The 20,498-nt window shown below is 41.9% G+C and overlaps 1 protein-coding gene across 1 annotated transcript; it reads right to left on the minus strand.

The window, feature by feature from the left end:
• Positions 1 to 875: 875 nt before the first annotated feature.
• Positions 876 to 17,943, minus strand: LOC121555275 (L-lactate dehydrogenase A chain). Its single transcript, XM_041869089.2, has 8 exons — positions 17,647 to 17,943; positions 14,846 to 14,971; positions 6,912 to 7,029; positions 6,474 to 6,647; positions 5,640 to 5,813; positions 5,377 to 5,494; positions 2,417 to 2,540; positions 876 to 2,056 (listed from the first exon to the last, which is right to left on the minus strand). The coding sequence occupies exons 2-8, from the start codon at positions 14,969 to 14,971 to the stop codon at positions 1,892 to 1,894; spliced, it is 999 nt and encodes a 332-aa protein (XP_041725023.1). The 5' UTR covers positions 17,647 to 17,943; the 3' UTR covers positions 876 to 1,891.
• Between the last annotated feature and the right edge of the window lie 2,555 nt (positions 17,944 to 20,498).

Consider the following 20,498-nt stretch of genomic DNA (forward strand, 5'->3'; position numbering starts at 1 on the left):
GTTATGTACACCAGCTGAATATACAATATTTTTGTTATGGAAAATATATTTCACAGCGGTTTAGATGGTACAATGATTCTCTACACAATGACTGCTTGTTTTGTCACATAAACTGAAATTAGGCAAACTTTTAGAATTTTAGCAAACAGGATTTCTGCATAGTGCATCTTTAAAGTAGCTTATACTATGTAAATGCACTTTTATGATAGTACATTTACAGTTTTTTTTTTTCAGTTTAGTTTCATTTTCAACAATAGATTTTCATTTTTATTTCATTTAAATCTACACAAAAAGTCTGGGTTTGACACAAATGACTCCTTTGGTGGCTCACTTTGGTGATGGTGTAGATCAAGTACACGTATACCCTTTTCACACTATCGTGCCGACCCAAACCGTACGGTGCTGCCTTGGATATTGTATTTTCCCATTGTTCAGCATTGTTCCTGCAACTGATCATTTGTAACCAGGTCAGCACAGCACAGTTCAGCTCGGCTCAGGTGTGTGAAAAGGTTAACATCCACCGCTCGGTAAGGCTGACAATTACGCTGCACTACTTGTCGACAAGTCAGGAAATAAAACATTGGTTCATATCTGACTTAAAAACCACGAGCCCATGGTTGTATGCATAGAGATTTGATAATTTATGTTTGAGCTCTATTGTTGTATGTGTGATGTGTAACACAGACCCTAGCAATGATATCCCACCCACAGAGCTCCGCTGAGAGAAAAGAGCAGCAACCTCCATATCACTGGATGAGGTGAACAATTGAACAACCTGAATCAGCTGTAATTCTAACACGTGAACACAAAACTCCCATACAGGCATGGTATAGCTCACACGCGCACGCACACACAGAGAGAGACAAAAGAGAGGCTTGTTTCATCCTGGTAGTTGTATTTGGTTGGTGGTGAAGCAAATCGGATCGTAAGTACATCCAGCTGCCCTGACAAGCACAGTACAGTGCCTTAGTTCCAGTTCAGCTCATAATAACTGTATAGGCCATCATCGCAGTACCGTCACAGCGGAGTTTGGGCCACTGAGGCTTCCGTCCAAAGCCACATGGAGAGACTGAGTTTGAGAAATCATCATTAACGATGACAAAACTGAGCAGACGTTTAGGGTGCACAGAAGCGCACAGAACACTGGTGACAAGCAGGATTGTCACCGTCACCATCAGTTACTTACAGGTCAAGTTTGAACTCAAAACATAACATTGGAAGTGCCATCAGATTTTTTTTTTTATGTGAGTGCCCAGACAATTTCAATAAGTTCTCTGTTTATAACGCTTTTTGTTATTGACATGCAAAACAGCAGGTACAGTGCAATTGGCAGTGTGTTCAAACCCAGTGCCTTTCTTCAGACTTGGTCCTAGTGTTACTGCCTACCGATACCAATGGAACTCACCTTTCATTGAGAGAGACTCGCATTGGTGCACTTACGGTTAGTTTTGCAACTGAATGGCTCTGGTCAACTCTAGCACACACTAAACAAAGAGTGCAATGGTGGAAATCAACCTGCTCACAATTTCAATCAGTTGAAGACTTTCTAAAACATTAATAGCAAAGGAGTGTGAGGAAGACGAGAAACATCTATGACATAGTACAAACCAACACATTCATATCTAGCAACAGCAAAATGACTCCTCCAAATTCTACATCATACCAATCAAGTAGCTACTTCTGCCACCCAAAATAATCATTTTTATCAGAGGCCAAACCGAGCTCCCATTGGCTTCTCAACAAAGTTACTGTACACAATTCATCCCGCCTATAGATATTTAAAAGGCTTCATTTGTACCATCACTAGTAAGAATATAGGGGAGTACAGGAACGGGTATACAGAAGGTGGGATTGGGGGTAGGGGATGTTACGGAAGGGCACTGAGGGCTCTTTACAAGGTGAGCTCTTTCTGCACGCCCCAGAGGGTCTCGGCGCTGTTGATCAGTTGCTTCTCCTCCTCGGGCTTCAGAGTCATGTGGATGACGTCGGTCAGACCGCTGTTGCCCAGTACGCAGGGCACGCTGAGAAACACCTCATCCTTCACACCGTGCATTCCCTGAGATAGGGAGGGGGATGGATGGCGGCAAGGAGAGAGAAACTGGTTAGGGACCGAACACAGCTGGAGTGTTGGTTTGGGTGTGGTGGGGGGGCATGTGTGTACATGAGGGGTAGGTGTGTGTAAGTGTGTATTAGCGTGTGTGTGCCAACTTAATCCTTACATCTTCAGTCATAGCAAGCATTAGGTACAGTATATAATTTAGCATATAGTTTGCATGTCGGCTTGAGACTATAAAAAAAAAAAAAACATTCAAAGAAATACTCCACTCCTAGTCTACAACCACACACAATGATAGAGGACGCAACCTTGCATCTGTCCCAATTTGGCAGATGGACTCCCAGCATATGGTCTTCTTACCTTGACCAGGGTGGACACGGGGTGGACTTTGTGGAGGTTTTTCAGGATGCTCTCAACCAGGTCAGCGACGGACATGCCGATAGCCCAGGAGGTGTAACCTTTCAACTTGATGACCTCATAGGCACTATATGAAATAGAAAGAAACGAGGAGAGGAGTTAGAGGGGAACATCCAAGATACAAACATACACTACATGACCAAAAGTATGTGGACACCTGCTCGTCGAACATTTCGTTCCAAAATCATGGCCTTTAATATGGAGTTGGTCCCCCCTTTGCTGCTATAAAAGCCTCCACTTATTTGGGAAGGCTTCCACTAGATGTTGGAACATTGCTGCGGGGACTTGCTTCCATTCAGCCACAAGAGCATTAGTGATGTCAAGCACTGATGTTGGGCGATTAGGCCTGGCTCGCAGTCGGCGTTCCAACTCATCGCAAAGGTGTTCGATGGGGTTGAGGTCAGGGCTCTATGCAGGCCATTCAAGTTCTTCCACACCGATCTCGACAAACCATTGCTGTATGGACCTCGCTTTGTGCACGGGGGCATTGTCATGCTGAAACAGGAAAGGGCCTTCCCCAAACTGTTGCCACAAAGTTGGAAGCACAGTATCGTCTAGAATGTCATTGTATGCTGTAGCATTAAGATTTCCCTTCACTGAAACTAAGGGGCCTAGCCCAAACCATGAAAAACAGCTCCAGACCATTATTCCATCTGGGCAGGTAGCGTTCTCTTGGCATCCGCCAAACCCAGATTCGTCCATCGGACTGCCAGATGGTGAAGCGTGATTCATCACTCCAGAGAATGTGTTTCCACTGCTCCAGTGAGTCCAATGGCGGCGAGCTTTACACAGCTCCAGCCGACGCTTGGCATTGCGCATTGTGATCTTAGGCTTGTGTGCGGCTACTCGGACATGGAAACCCATTTCATGAAGCTCCCGACGAACAGTTCTTGTCTTGACGTTGCTTCCAGAGGCAGTTTGGAACTCGGTAGTGAGTGTTGCAACCGAGGACAGATGATTTTTACGCGCTACGCGCTTCAGCACTCGGTGGTCCCGTCTGTGAGCTTGTGTGGCCTACTACTTCATGGCTGAGCCATTGTTGTTCTTAGACGTTTCCACTTCACAATAACAGCACTTACAGTTGACCGGGGCAGCTCTAGCAGGGCAGAAATTTGACGAACTGACTTTTTGGAAAGGTGGCATCCTATGACGGTGCCACATTGAAAGTCACTGAGCTCTTCAGTAAGGCCATTATACTGCCAATGTTTGTCAATGGAGATTGCATGGCTGTGTGCTCGATTTTATACCCCTGTCAGCAACGGGTGTGGCTGAAATAGCCGAAGCCACTAATTTGAAGGGGTGTCCACATACTTTTGTATATGTAGTGTATATTACACATACAAATACCTTTAAACACATATGAAGGTTACACATATGTTATATATAACAACTTTATACACACACCTTTAACCTACACCTCTAACTTAACACCATTGTACACACCTCTTTAACCTATAAGGTTGGTAAAACATTTAAAACAACCGTCAGGTAGCTTAGTGGTTAAGAGCGTTGTGCCAGTAACCGAAAGGTCGCTGGTTCTAATCCCCGAGCCGACTAGGTGAAAAATCTGTCGATGTGCCCTTGAGCAAGGCACTTAACCCTAATTGCTCCTGTAAGTCGCTCTGGATAAGAGCGTCTGCTAAATAATGTAAATGTAAAAAAGGTATAATTTCATAGGAAATGTGGGTTGTTTTTCCTATTGTAAATGTTAAAAACCATTAGCGGAAAATATAAACTAAGTATACCAAACATTAGGAACACATTCCTAATATTGAGTTGCACCTCCCTTCGTTTGCCCTCAAAACAGCCTCAATTCGTCGGGGCATGGACTCTACAAGGTGTTGAAAGCATTCCACAGGGATGCTGGCCCATACTGACTCCAATGCTTCTCACCCACAGTTGTGTCAAGTTGGCTGGATGTCCTTTGGGTGGTGGACCATTCTTGATACAGATGGGAAACTGTTGAGGGTGGAAAACCCAGCAGTGTTGCAGTTCTTGACACAAGCCGGTGCGCCTGACATTTTTTGTCTTACCCATTCAACCTCTGAATGGCACACATACACTGATTGAAGTAGAATTAACAAGTGACATCAATAAGGAATCATAGCTTTCACTTGAATTCACCTGGTCAGTCTATGTCATGGAAAGAGCAGTGTAGTGTTCTTAATGTTTTGTATATTCAGTGTATTTTGAAAACAGCAAATGCCATTAAAGTAGTTATAAAGTGGGTTGTGAATTACTTGTAAAAACATGTAATTAATGGTAATACCATTACAGTCTTCTGCATTCCATAACAACAAGTAAACTGCTTTAGTCAATGGTGTAGTCAGTGCTTACTGTGTTAGTCCAGCATGTTTTCCAAATTCCTTCCTCATTACTCCAAACTCCATTGGATTTTATTAGGCCTGTAGTAATTTTTACTCTACCTCCACCATTGCGTTAATGATTTATGGAGCATAGACTGATTCATTTGGAGTCAAACTCTAGGCACCACTTTCCAGATTAAGCCTAATCCTGGACTAAAAAGCTATTTTAGTGGAGATTCACTATTGAGTACGCTTTTTAGTCCAGGACTAGGCTATGTCCATGAAACCGGTCCTAAAAGCAGAGTATTTCCAAGTATGACAGGCTACAAGTTCACTACAACAGGTTTCTAATTATATAAATAGTATCGTCATGTGCTACAGTAGTCGCTGAGCTCTGCTTTACCCAAGCATTGCTAGCACTGGGTTGTGTTCATTAGGCATGAAATGCAAGAAAACGCGTCGAAACTGAGTGAGTACTATCTGAATGGAGTACTATCTGAACTTCACCAATAAGTAATGCTTGTTTTCCATTGCAAAATGTTTTAAAAGGGTGCACTCTGAGTTGAACAGATAGCAATGTGTGTTTATAAGACTCACCCGTCGACCACCATCTTGTGGACGTGCTTCCAGTCCTCTTTGTCTGCGTCTGTGCCCATGTCTGGGTTCAGGCCCTTCAGGGAAACACCAGCAACATTCACGCCGCTCCATACGGGCACTGAGAGAAAGAGAAGAGACAGTCATCCAGTCAGTTACCTGTCTGTCATAGATACAGTACCAATGTACGTGAAGGTTTTCCACAATATTGTAATCAAACAGACAGGTTCCGGAGTGGAGTGTATTTGAAGCCATAGCCTACATACCGCTGGAGTCGCCGTGCTCTCCAATGATCCAGCCGTGACAGCTGGAGGGGTGAAGGTGTAGCTTCTCGCCCATCAGGTGGCGGAAACGACCGGAGTCCAGGTTGGTGCCGGAGCCGATGACGCGGTGACGGGGGAAACCACTCAGCTTCCAAGCCACATAGGTTAGGATGTCAACTGGGATGGGGGGAGAAGGGTGGTGACAAATATTAGCACATCTGAGTTAACAAAACAAACCCTAACCTTTACCCTATCCTTAACCATAGCCCTAACATTATGCCTAACCTTAAATTACATGTTTTCTTTGTAGAAATGTTCACTATATAGCCTATATTGACTTTGCAGATTGGGCATACGGTGGGGACTGAAAGGGAGGGTAGGAGGGGTGAAGGGGGGTGACACATTTTGTCAGAGATGTCAGCAATATGACCATAGAGTTGTTACTGGTAATGTAACCTGACCCTGATCATGGTGAGCTACAGGATGAGCAGGCTTTTGTTCCAGCCCAGCACTAACATTATTCAAACCTATCAATGACTTAGCACAATGCTAGAGTAATGATCAATTTACTGGACCATGTTGAACCGAATTACCTTCACTTCCAATTTTCTCTTTATCGTACTATCCATCTGTCTACCTTCCTTTTCTATTGCTCTCTCTCTTTCTCTCTCTCATCCATCCATCCATCCATCCATCCATCTCTCTCTCTCTCTCTCTTTCTCTCTCTCTCTCTCTCTCTCTCTCTCTCTCTCTCACTCACTCCTTCTCCATTATCCCTCTCTCTCTCTCTCTCTCGCTCTCTCACTCCTTCTCCATTATCCCTCTCTCCTCTCGTACCAGGATTGGAGACGACCAGCAGGATGGCGTTGGGGCTGTACTTGACGATCTGGGGGATTATGAATTTGAAGATGTTGACGTTGCGCTGCACCAGGTTCAGACGGCTCTCGCCCTCTTGCTGACGAGCACCGGCGGTGATCACCACCACCTTGGAGTGGGCGGTCGTACTGTAGTCTTGAGTGAGATATAAGATGCACGTTAAACACACACAAATGCAACCTAGTGTTCCGAGCACCCCCACAACAAATAAGGGTGTGTGTGTGTGTGTGTGTGTGTGTGTGTGTGTGTGTGTGTGTGTGTGTGTTTGTGTGTGCCTTTGTGTATTTGTGTGTCTGCTCAACTTGTGCGTGCATGTGTATGTTTGTGTGTGTGCACAACTTGTTTGTGCGTATGTGTGTGTTAGAGTGTTTGCGCATAAGTTTATGACTCTTCACTCACCCTTGTCACCCACGATCTTGTGAGTCTTGCAGAAGAGGCTGCCATGCTGCAGGTCCATGACCTCACCCTTCAGTTTATCCTCCATCACATCAATCAGGCACAGCTCATCGCACAGGTCCTGGTCAACACACGCAAACAAGGCATGTTATGGTTCAGGAATATACTCCATATAGAAAAGTATATGGCTATACTGTATATAAGGGGCCGATTTCCCAGGCACAAATTAGTGCAAAATATTGTCCTAAAAAGCTATTTCACCATTGAATTTGCTTTTTAGTCCTGGACTAAGCTTTATTTGTGTCCAGGGAAACAGGCCCTATAGTCTACTCCATTTTACTAAGACATTTAATGGTGAAATGGTCATCATTTAGTAGTACATTTTGTATTGTTTAACAATATAACCTATATAAAAAAGTAGGCATGGCTAAAATGTATTTTCACTGTGTGTTATTTTGACAACTGACCAGGCCCATCTCACACTTAGAGGCCTAAAACCACTTGCCTCCAGTCCATTGTCTCATTCACTCCAGTCTTATGCCAAATAGGCCTATTGATCAACTGGATAAAACAGGCTTCTACAGATTGCTTATAACACAAGGCCTGGATAAAACACAATTGCAAGCCCACCAGTTACCCCCAGCTCTCTACATTCAGATCACCTCGGCAGATTTGATATGGACTGCACAGTTCTCAGCAGAGGTCTATTTCCTGTAAGCCTTTGTTTCCTCACTGGCTTAGGGTGTATCCCTAATGGCACTCTATTCCCTATATAGTGTACTACTTTTGACCAGGGCCCATAGAGTGTACAAACATTAGGAACACATTCCGAATATTGAGTTGCACCCTCCTTTGCCCACAGAACAGCCTTAATTTGTTGGGGCATGGACTCTACAAGGTGTCAAAAGCATTCCACAGGGATTCTGGACCACGTTGAATCCAATGCTTCCCACAGTTGTGTCAAGTTGGCTGAATGTCCTTTGGGTGGTGGATCATTCTTGATATACACGGGAAACTGTTGAGCATGAAAAACCCAGCAGCATTGCAGTTCTTGACACACTCAAACCGGTGCGCCTGGCACCTACTACCATACTCCGTTCAAAGGCACTTAAATCTTTAATCTTGCCCATTCACCATCTGAATGGCACACACACAAAATTCATGTCTCAATTGTCTCAAGGCTTTAAAATCCTTCTTTAACCTGTCCCCTCCCCTTCATCTACACTGATTGAAGTGGATTTAACATGTGACATCAACAAGGGATCATAGATTTCACCTGGATTCACCTTGTCAGTCTACAGTATGTCATGGAAAGAGCAAGTGTTCCTAATGTTTTGGGATGCAACCTATGCCAGTGAGGAATCAAAAAAGGGCCCATAGGGCTCTAGTCAAAAGTAGTACACTATATAGGGTATAGGTGTCATTTGGGATGCAATAGTCAGGAGCCCTGTTTATAACTTTATAGTTCTAACATGAGTCTGTTGTCCGGATCTTCGGATCTCTGCCCACATTTGTCGACAGGAGTAGACAATCAAAAGACACATTGTGATCTGATTGTGACTAGATCGTCCTGACCACCTCCGGAGGTAGCCGAAGATGCATCTTGTACGGATAGCTTTGGAGTGTAAACCAATCCGGATAATGAAAGTGTATACATTTGGCCAACGTCACGGTGTTCCGGCCTTCTAAAAAATGTCACACTGGCCAGTTGAGGTAGTAGTTATGGACAAGGATACCTCTACAATGTCTCCAGAATTAAGATCATGGTCTTCATTAAAAACCAACCCACTGGGCACAGACGTCAGTTCAACGTCTAGTTTTGATTTATACTGAAGAAAAATATAAATGTAAAGTGTTGGTCCCATGTTCATGAGTGAAATAAAAGATCCCAGAAATGAACCATACACACAAAAAGCTTATTTCTCTAAATGTTTTTGCACACATTTGTTTACATCCCTGTTAGTGAGCATTTCTCCGTTGCCAAAATAATCCATCCACCTGACAGGTGTGGCATATCAAGAAGCTAATTAAACAGCATGATCATTACACAGGTGCACTTTGTGCTGGGGACAATAAAAGTTCACTCTAAATTGTGCAGTTTTGTCACACAACACAATGCCACAGACGTCTCAAGTTTTGAGGGAGCGTGCAATTGGCATGGTGACTGCAAGAATGTCCACCAGAGCTGTTGCCAGATAAGTGAATGTTAATTTTTCTACCATAAGCCGCCTCCAAGGTCATTTTAGAGAATCTGGCAGTACGTCCAACCGGCCTCACAACCGCAGATCATGTGTAACGACCCCAGCCCAGCCCAGCACCTCCACATCTGGCTTCTTCACCTGCGGGATTGTCTGAGACCAGCCACCCGGACAGCTGATGAAACTGTGGGTTTGCACAACCAAAGATTGTCATCACCAGGGTCTTGACCTGACTACAGTTTGGCATTGTAACCGACTTCAGTGGGCAAATGCTCACCTTCGATGGCCACTGGCACGCTGGAGAAGTGTGCTCTTCACGGATGAATCCCGGTTTCAACTGTACGTGTAGGCGAACGGTTTGCTGATGTCAAAGTTGTGAACAGAGTGCCCCATGGTGGCGTGGGGTTATGGTATGGGCAGGCATAAGCTACGGACAACAAGCACAATTACATTTTATCAATGGCAATTTGAATACTCAGCGATAGCGTGACGAGATCCTGAGGCCCATTGTCGTGCCGTTCATCCGCCACCATTATCGTGCCATTCATCGGCCGCCATCACCTCATGTTTCAGCATGATAATGCACGGCCCCATGTCGCAAAGATCTGTACACAATTCCTGGAAGCTGAAAATGTACCAGTTCTTCCATGGCCTGCATACTCGCCAGACACGTCACCCATTGAGCATGTTTGGGATGCTCTGGATCGACGTGTACGACAACGTGTTCCCGCCAATATCCAGCAACTTCGCACAGCCATTGAGGAGGAGTGGGACAACATTCCACAGTCCACAATCAACAGCATGAGGCAAATGGTGGTCACACCAGATACTCGTTTTCTGATCCACGCCTCTACCTTTTTTAAAGATGCATATCTGTATTCCCAGTCACGTGAAATCCATAGATTAGGGCCTAATTAATTAATTTCAATTGACTGAGTTCCTTATATGAACTGTTACTCAGTAAAATATTTGAAATTGTTGCATTTATATTTTTGTTCAGTGTACATTTGGTTGAGTTGTCAACTAACGTGAATATAACGTGAAATCAACAACAAATGTCACCATGTCATTGGATTTACCAAAAAAGATTAGATGTCCTTATGTTGATTACTTTTTGCAAATCCAATCAGTTTTCCACGTCGATTCAATGTCATCACATAGATTTTTGGGGGGTCGAAATGACGTGGAAACAACTTTGATTCAACCAGGTTTTGCCCAGTGGGAACTGCCTACTGGCAATTGAAATTAGATCACGCACATAGAAATAAAGATAGGCCTATTTATGAGAAGATATTGTCCCGAATTAGAAAAAGGGTTCCCCCATTCCACGTCCAATGCCAGGGCAAAATCTAATATTTGAAAACATTGTACAGAAAGGCCAAGGACTGTAATAGCAGGACTGAGAACGAAAGAGCCCGATGGCCATTTTATTCAGAGCTGGACGCGGAATTGGGTGACCATCCCACCACCCGTCCATTGTTCATTCTGGATAGTGCTGTGGCAATATTGAGGGAAAGCTGCTGAGCGCTTTGCTATATCAGATATTAACATTTGATTAAATTAAGATTTCTGGTCACTGGCCTAACCACAATACCCCATAAGGTCAAATTAATAACAAAATCAAATGTCTTGAGTTAATAAGTATTCAACCCCTTTGTTATGGCAAGCCGAAAAGTTCAGGAGAAAACATTTGCTTAAAAAATCACATAATAAGTTTCATGGACTCACTCTGTGTGCAATTATAGTGTGTAACATTATTTTTGAATTACTACCTCATCTCTGTACCCCACATATACAATTATCTGTAAGGTCCCTCAGCCGAGCAGTGAATTTAAAACACAGATTCAAATACAAAGACCAGGGACGTTTTCCAATGCCTCGCAAAAAAGGCACCTTTTGGTAGACAGGTAAACAAAAAAAACATTGACATGAATATCCCTTTGAGCATGGTGAAGTTATTAATTACACTTTGGATACAAACATACAGGCGTCCTTCCTAACTCAGTTGCCGGAGAGGAAGGAAACCCCTCAGGCCAATGATGACTTTAAAACAGTTACAGAGTTTATAATAATAATAATATGCCATTTAGCAGACGCTTTTATCCAAAGCGACTTACAGTCATGCGTGCATACATTTTTGTGTATGGGTGGTCCCGGGGATCGAACCCACTTCCTTGGCGTTACAAGCGCCGTGCTCTACCAGCTGAGCTACAGAGGACCACAGTTTAATGGCTGTGATAGGAGAACTGAGGATGGATCATTGTAGTTACTCTACAGTACTAACCTAATTGACAGAGTGAAAAGAAGGAAAATGTGTACAAAATAAAAATATTCCAAAACATGCACCCTGTTTGCAACAAGGCACTAAAGTAATACTGCAATAATGGCCTATGTTAAGCTTTAAAAAACGTACAAAGTGTTTGTTAGGTGATAAGCCTGTGTTCAAATATACTTAAAATGATTAAAAGACAAAAAGTGATTGTGTTGAATTGTGTTTGGGAAATAAAGGTAGACATGGTTTTAAAAAGGTAGTGTAATGAATTTTTACATGACTTTACATGAATTCTGATTTATGTCTAGGGATACACGACATCCTGAAATATATGTACAGTGCCTTCGGAAAGTATTCAGACCCCTTGACCTTTCCAAATTTTGTTACAGTCTTATTCTAAAATAGATTACATAAATAAAAATCCTCAGCAATCTACACACAACTCCCCATAATGACAAAGTGAAAACAGGTTTTTAGAAATTTTACCAAATGTATTAAAAATAGAAAACAGAAATACCTTATTTACATAAGTATTCAGACACTTTGCTATGAGACTAGAAATTGAGCTCAGGTGCATCCTGTTTCCATCGATCATCCTTGAGATGTTTCTACAACTTGATTGGAGTTCACCTGTGGTAAATTCAATTGATTGGACATGATTTGGAAAGGCACAACTGTCTAAATAGGTCCCACAGTTGACAGTGCAGGTCAGAGCAAAAACCAAGCCATGAGGTCGAAGGAATTGTCCGTAGAGCTCCGAGACAGGATTGTGTCGAGGCACAGATCTGAGGAAGGGTACCAAAAAAATTCTGTAGCATTGAAGGTCCCCAAGAACACAGTGCCCTCCATCATTCTTAAATGGAATAAGTTTGGAACCACCAAGACTCTTCCTACAGCTGGCCTCCCGGCCAAACTGAACAATCGGGGGAGAAGGGCCTTGGTCAGGGAGGTGACCAAGAACCCAATGGTCACTCTGACAGAGCTCTAGAGTTCCTCTGTGGAGATGGGATAACTTTCCAGAAGGAAAGCTATCTCTGCAGCACTCCACCAATCAGGCCTTTATCGTAGAGTGGCCAGACAGAAGCCACTCCTCAGTAAAAGGCACATGACAGCCCGCTTGGAGTGCCAAAAGGCCCCTAAAGACTCTCAGACCATGAGAAACAAGATTCTCTGGTCTGATGAAACTAAAATTGTATGCCAAGCGTCACGTCTGGAGTAAACCTGGCCTCATCCTTATGTTGAAGCATGGTGGTGGCAGCATCATGCTGTCAGGATGTTTTTCAGCGGCAGGGACTGGGAGACCAGTCAGGATCGAGGCAAAGATGAAATGAGCAAAGTACAGAGACATCCTTGATGAAAACCTGCTTCAGAGCGCTCAGGACCTCAGACTGGGGCGAAGGTTCACCTTCCAACAGGACAACGACCCTAAGCACACAGCCAAGACAACGCAGGAGTGGCTTCAGGACAAGTCTCTGAATGTCCTTGAGTGGCCCAGCCAGAGCCTGGACTTGAACCCGATCTAACATCTCTGGAGAGACCTGAAAAGAACTGTGCAGCTACGCTCCCCATCCAACCTGACAGAGCTTGAGAGGATCTGCAGAGAAGAATGGGAGAAACTCCCCAAATACAGGTGTGCCAAGCTTGTAGTGTCATACCCAAGAAGAGTCAAGGCTGTTGTCGCTGCCAAAGGTGCTTCAACAAAGTACTGAGTAAAGGGTCTGAATACTTATGTAAATGTAATATTTCAGCAATCTTTTTTTTATTAGCAAACATTTCTAAAAACCTGTTTTTGCTTTGTTATTATGGGGTATTGTGTGTAGATTGATGAGGGGGGAAAAACTATTTAATCAACTATAGAATAAGGTTGTAACGTAACAAAATGTGGAAAACATCAAGGGGTTTGAATGCTTACCGAAGGCACTGTATGTATCTTTTTTCAAAATAATTCTATATTTCCCAGTGATGTTGAATGTAAAAAATGGCTCAGCTTACCCCAATCTCCCCTAAAGTGCAGAATATGTCCAAACTGATGCGCATAGCTTTCTGTGTTTATGCCTACTTTTGGTTTCACACTTTATTCCTTTATAAAGCCATAGTGTTTGCTTTACATGCATGACCAATTTTAAAATCTATTCTCACAAGACCTGCCTATACACAACCAATGCACCTAGGCCTACAAAGCTGGTTTACTGTTTTTAAAACAAGAGGATATATGAAATAATATTTATTTCTACGGCTGTGGACAGGTCGAGGATATTGGGACAGTAGCCTATTACACCCAGTCTTAAATCGTTGGATAACAAATTTAGGCTGTAATGATGAGAGTGTAAAATTATTGACTATAAAAGTGTGCTGTTTTCTGTCGATTTATAAAGCTTGTGTCATAATGAGAGGTCCAAGGCAGCTTGCAATAATTTATATACAGGGAGTGACCAGGGATTTTGTTCACAATACGGATGCAGTGGGCAGATAAGAGACACATTTTACTATCATGTATAGATGCAACAAATCTCGATCAGATAGTGTTCGGATCATCTTGATCGGATGACGACAACTACATCCCACTGGGCACAGACCTCCAATCAATGTCTATTCCATGTTGGTTCAATGTAATTTTCACAATGATTCAACCAGTGTGTGCCCAGTGGAATGTTAATGCAAGGTGTAACGACAGCTAGAGTGTAAAAACGTATATCAATGTTTCTGACACGCCCCGGGGTAGAGAGAACTGGAATCCATCAAACATTTCCAGAATGTACTTCACTTATCAGCTTCACTTCATTTACCCTGTTTTCTCTGGCTGGTGGTATATAAGACAAAGCCAGGCTGAATACAGAGGGGTTGGGTTTTAGACCAGAGATCTTGGAGCCCTTGAACAGATTCCTGTGTTATTTTCTCTAATCTTCTCTCTTACCAGTTAGAACAGTGGAGGTGATGGCCTGAGTCATGTTCATTAGGGCACGGCCCAATTATTTATTTTTTTACATTTTAGAACAGAAAACAAGGTCCTATTGGACAAGTCCATGCAGTCCCTCTGTGTTTAGGTACGTATTCTTCCGTTTGGTACCTAATGAACACGACCCTGGATATTGTGTCCTAGTCATGCCTGTCTAACTTCATACGTACATTCATTTTCATGCACTTTACCTAAACACCCCTTACCTCTGTCCTCTACCACCCTCATTCCCACTGCCTACACCAATGCTTCACCCCTTATGAAAAAATATTGCAGTCAGACTGCAGTATGCTGCAAATACTGCATCCAAAATAACTGTTTTTTTACTGCAGCAATTTTGCAATGAAACTGCAGTTACAGTGCAGTTATTCTGCAAGTTACAGTTATTCTGCAAGTACTACGTCCAACATATCACAGTCGACTACAGTTACTGCACTTTTACTGCAGTTTCAAAACTGCTCTCTTTTTTTGTAAGTGAGTCCCCCCACCCCACCCCCTCCATCGGTCTCACCTTGAGCAGGACGCTGACTGCGGAGGCCATGCCAACCATGCCGACGCCAACCACTGTCACCTTGCTCCGGGAGCCAACAGGCTCACCAGCCAACACATGGGTGATCAGCTTCTCCTTGGTAGTCATCTGAAAGACAGAGAGACCCAGAGACCCAGAGACCCAGAGAGAGACAGAGAGACAAAGACAAAAAGGGAGACAGAGAGAGAGAGAAAGAAACGGGGTCAGAGCAATACTGTAACCTATCCCATTAGTTTACCCTCAGTACATCATCGCAGAGAGCAAGAAACAGCACTGTGCTCTGGAGCCTATTTTCTCTTAAACTACTGCTAAAATGAATAGAAAGTCAAAGAGTCAACTCTCAAAACAATTCATTCATTGGTATATATCATTCACCTCTCCACCATGCCAGCTGATGTTTGGTGAGGATTCTGGCATCCACACATTGTTAGTGGATGAGGTGTTTCCCCCTTATTTTGTAAAGCACTTTCAATACCTCAGTTGGTAGAAAGGTGCTATATAAATCCAATCAATTATGATTATTATTTACTATTTGTCCAGTGTTTGTGTCAGCTCAGAGGCAGCTATGAAGTGAATATTAATGTCAGTTTTTTTTTTATGAAAGCATGAGCATTCTTATCTTGTCCATTCCCCACATTGTTTAGTAACATGGCATTTTACCTAATTTCCTTTCCTTTTATCATATTCAAATCATATACTAATGTCTTGGTTGCTAACAGCAAGTTATATCATCCCACTCTGTGGCCCAGCATAAAATCTCCTATTTGACCGACAGCAACGCTGGGTCTCCATAGCAACGCCTATCTCTCTCCAGCCCCCTTCTGCTCCTGCCTCCGGTTGCCCTGCCTAACTGACCACAAAATATTATGGGGAGGCAATGGTGACATGGGCGCTATTTTTACTTCCTGGTTTGGAGAGAATGAGGGTAAAGGGCCTGTTTACATCACATTTACATTTTAGTCATTTAGCAGACGCTCTTATCCAGAGCGACTTACAGTTAGTGAGTGCATACATTTTTCATACTGGCTCCTGTGGGAATCGAACCCACAACCCTGGCGTTGCAAGCGCCATGCTCTACCAACTGAGCTACAGGAGGCCACATCAACTTGATGACCCAGCTACTCCAGCGTTCCGGAGTTCAGCTATGGCTAATTTAGGCTCCAAATTTCCACCCTGTTAGGTTCCACCCCGTTAGGATTATGCACCTAACAGGGTGGAAATTTTGTTAGAAAAGATACTAAATAAATGACTAATGTCAATATTTATTTATATTTGCATAATCTATTTTAATTTTAAGTAAATTATTTTGATACATATTTGGTGCTAATTACATTATATTTACTAATTACAGTTGCATATGTATATAAAGCCTAATATAAGTAATTGTAATGAAATGTATATATATATATATATATATATATATATATATATATGATTGTCATGTAATTAGCTAGCTACTATATATATATATATATATATATATATATATATATATATATATATAATAATAATTATCTATGTTTATGTTGTTTTACAAACTCAGGTTGACGATGTTATTAAAAAGACAGAAAAATGAAATAAATAGAAAGTGATGTAAACTCATGCACAATATTCATTCTTATTATAGGTGTAATATTTTTCAACCATGTCACAGATGTAAAAGTAAATATATTTAATTGTTTAAATCTTGTATTCTTTATTGGTAGTTCCACCCCGTCCATCCTGTTAGGACAGTATTTAAATATAATAATTTAACAATACCATCAAATGTTATGCATATTTTTGTGCTAACTTGTAGAGATAGAAGAGGTCAACTAAACATTCGATTGATATTCAATCTTATTTGGAAAAATAGGGTGCAAATAAAGCGCTGGTTCTGAAAATAATGTGGAAGGTGTGTTTCATGACGCTCTAGTGAAGTGGAACTAACCTTCCACAGAGTTGCATTATTTTCCAGAGAACGCATAGAGCCCTGAGTTGATTTTCCCTTTTATACCATGGCAATAATTGAACATCCACAGAAGGGGCTAGCAAGTTTACTAGATAGCTAGAGTAGTTGCTTTGGTAACCAAACAATCAGATTTGCTAGTTTAAATAACCAAACCACCAGTCCTAGCTTGCTATTATGATAATCTAATTCAACAATCAATAATGTTTACAATTCAACTCTTGCTTTCAAAAGCAGCTGAATAGAACATGTAAGAATAAACTATAGCCATTGAATTCTGCCATGCTGATATACCGTGCATTACAGGGAAATAATGCACACTCTAGAATGCCCTTCAAGCCAATCAGAAACAAGCATTCAACAATGCCATGGTATAATTAAGCATTAAGGCCAATGGGGTGTGGTATATGGCCAATATACCACAGCTAAAGACTGTTCTTATGCTCAACGCAACGTGGAGTGCCTGAATACAGCCCTTAGCAGTGGTATATTGGCCATATACCACAAACCCCTGAGGTGCCTTATTGCTATTATAAACTGGTTACCAACGTAATTAGAGCAGTAAAAATAATTTTGGGTCATACCCATGGTATATGGTCTGATATATCATGGCTGTTAGCCAATCAGCATTCAGGGCTCGAAGCACCCAGTTTATAATAGGATTTAAGTGCCTGAGCTTGACCACTAAAAGTCAAACATGTATTTTCTTCTGATAGAATACCTCAAAAACAGAAAAATAGATACTTTCCTCCACAAAAGTTATGAGGTCCAAAAGGCACGCAAAGTAGGAATGACGCATCCAATTACTTGATCACAAAATCTGATGTTGTCTCACCTTGAAGGTTTAGTGATAGTGATGTGGAAACAACACTGAGAAGCGAGTTGGAATATCTTCGGCTGGCCTTTTCTTCCCTGGCTGGATGCAGCTTTTCTGCAGCAGTGGAGCACATGGGGGAGGTTCCCGGTATTTAAGTAGCTCAGAGGTGCCCGGTAGACGTTGCGCGATTACATCTGAATCACACTAGACCTGTCAGGGTTAAATGTCATGTCCATGCAGAGCAAATGTGATGACTATGCGCCACGATCAGTTATTGTGTCTCTGCATAGACTATTCTGTGCTATTGCCCAAGTGCATCATCAGAGTAATCTCTCCAGTAGCCCTACTTTACTCTTGAACAGTAGCCTTTTATAGTGTGAGGATATCATTTTGGGTCCATCTTGCGCTCTATTTCATCACACTGAAACCTAGTCATATCACATAAACAGAGAAATGTCACCAAACAAGATATCCCAGGATGCCTCATACACATCCGTAGGCTACACATCCTGTGTGGTCCCTGTTGTCGGTATTGCATTATGCTCTAGTGTTCTAAAAGGGCTGTTGCTGCTGTCACTATAACATGATCAGGGTTGGGGAGTAACCGATTACATGTAATCACATGTAATCAGTTACATGTAATCGAATTACAAAATAACTGTAATCTGAGGCGTCATACCCATTGGGGGCATAGGGGCACATGCCCCCTCAGAATTGTCCTGTTTAATGTATTTATTTAAAAATGTTGTTGCTGTTTCTCTGTAGTAATAATAGCCACCTAGCAAAATTAATGATGTTGGTTTTAGCTAGCCCAGATAGGTTCCCAATCTTCCAACCTCATAACTTGCTACGAAAAAGCCATTTCAAGATATCAATCAAGTTAGCGTAGCTAGCTTGTCTAACTGGCATGCTTGCCCGCAAGGTTGGTAGACTTTAGAAAAGCAAACAATAACTAAATGTACTGAATAAGATTCCTTTTAATCTTTTACCCAGATCTTAGCAGAGATGCAAAGAAGCATATTTAGTTTCTTTAAAAAAAGAAACACAAGTCAGGAGGATACAGACAGCTCAAGAGGAATGCTTAAATATTCAGAAAAATAGACAAATTTTTTACATAGAATTAAGCATAATGAAAATGACTCTAGATTGCAGAAAAAAACTGTTTCAGGTGTTTTAAAAAAATGCTAAGTTCTCCAACTGGCGGCCTAGCCATTCAGATTTTTGGGTGCATGTAATCAGTTACGTTACCAGCTAAAATATTGTCATCAGATTACAGATCTTTTTTAAATTCAGAAATGATATTTGCAAAAAAAATACATTATGAAGCCTTTCTGTTTTCTGAATGACATTCAATTCAGTATTGAAAAAAGGCTCAAGTTGAAGTTTGTTCCATCTGAGTGAGTCTAACCACAAGTCAGAGACCGCTATGATGACACACCAAATGCGTTTGATGGATCCTTTCTGTGTTCTTCTACAGCCTCTTAAACAGAAAGTAATAAGGCGGTGTCAGAGGAAGGCCCTAAAAATTATCAAAGATTCCAGCCACCTTAGTCATAGACTGTTCTCTCTGCTACCGCACGGCAAGCGGTACCGGAGCGCCAAGTCTAGGTCCAAAAGGCTTCTTAACAGCTTCTACCCCCAAGCCACAAGACAACAAGACAACTGAACAGCTAATCATGGCTACCCGGACTATTTTACTGCTGCTCTTTAATTGTTTGCTATTTTAATTTTTTTCTTAAACTGCATTGTTGGTTATGGGCTTGTAAGTAAGCATTTCACTGTAATGTCTACACCTGTTGTATTCGGCACATGTGGCAAATACAATTTGATTTGATTTGATTACATCACTGCGTTTGGGTAATCCAAAATTAGGTAACTGTAACAGATTATATTTAGAAAGTAACCTACCCAACCCTGTACATGATGCATACATTGCCTAGTCTACAACCCACTGCCCCACGTGATAAAATGGATAGAAAAGAGCCATAGCCGTGGCGGAATCCCAATAGTTATAATAACAACACTATACATGGAATGTGTTGTCCTTCCTTCTCTCATGATAATGTTTGTATGAGGGCTAACGACATGAGAGGTTTAGGATAACTGACTGTGTGGGGGACACGTCATCTGCCACCTGTGATTCATAGCCTACCTCCTCCTTTAAGGGATGTGACTGAGTACAATCTAACTCAATGTCTCCCCCTTGTGACTTTTGCTTAGAAATGCAGTTGACATCATTGAGTACAGTTACATGCACACAATAATACGATTATTGTGAATAGTCAGATTAATATAATAGTTTTATTTAAACGTTTACATGCTTTGCAAGAAGAACAATTTGTTATATTCCTGTTTACATGGACACATCTGAAATCAGGCTACATGATGATGGGACTGATAAATGCAAATAGCTTCCATAAAGTTGTTCAATCTTGGGCAGATGGCCAGGATATGAATAACCTGAGACTGGTGTGTTGTTGGTAAGTAGCTAAGTTTTGTTTATAGCTAACTACATAACATTATTTAATAGGCTACGCCACTATGATTGTAGGCTATGATACTGTAATGTAACTAGCTAAATAAATAGCCTCTCCCTAACGTGTAATGTGAGAGGAAGATTTGCATAGCTGACGTTGCACTTTAAGACAGGTTTGATCCCTGGTAGCTAATGTTAACTAGCTAACTTATAATCAAGAAAACCTGATGACATGTTCGATGTATGTTGCCAGCTTGTTTCAATATTGTTTAAACTCGAACTGGCTAGCTACTGTAAGATCCCTGGTAAATAATCAAGCAAACTAGCTACAGTGAGGGAAAAAAGTATTTGATCCCCTGCTGATTTTGTACGTTTGCCCACTGACAAAGACATG

This window comes from Coregonus clupeaformis, chromosome 11 (genome assembly GCF_020615455.1).
Source record: "Coregonus clupeaformis isolate EN_2021a chromosome 11, ASM2061545v1, whole genome shotgun sequence".
NCBI classification, from domain to species: domain Eukaryota; kingdom Metazoa; phylum Chordata; class Actinopteri; order Salmoniformes; family Salmonidae; genus Coregonus; species Coregonus clupeaformis.

What these genes read in the sequence shown, in the direction of transcription:
- LOC121555275 (XM_041869089.2), bottom strand. Translation starts at nt 14,971, where the DNA reads ATGACTACCAAGGAGAAGCTGATCACCCATGTGTTGGCTGGTGAGCCT. An exon ending in AGAGCACGGCGACTCCAGCG is followed by an intron (nt 5,495 to 5,639) that starts GTATGTAGGCTA and finishes TCTTTCTCTCAG; the next exon opens with TGCCCGTATGGAGCGGCGTG. An exon ending in CCGTGTCCACCCTGGTCAAG is followed by an intron (nt 2,057 to 2,416) that starts GTAAGAAGACCA and finishes TCCCTATCTCAG; the next exon opens with GGAATGCACGGTGTGAAGGA.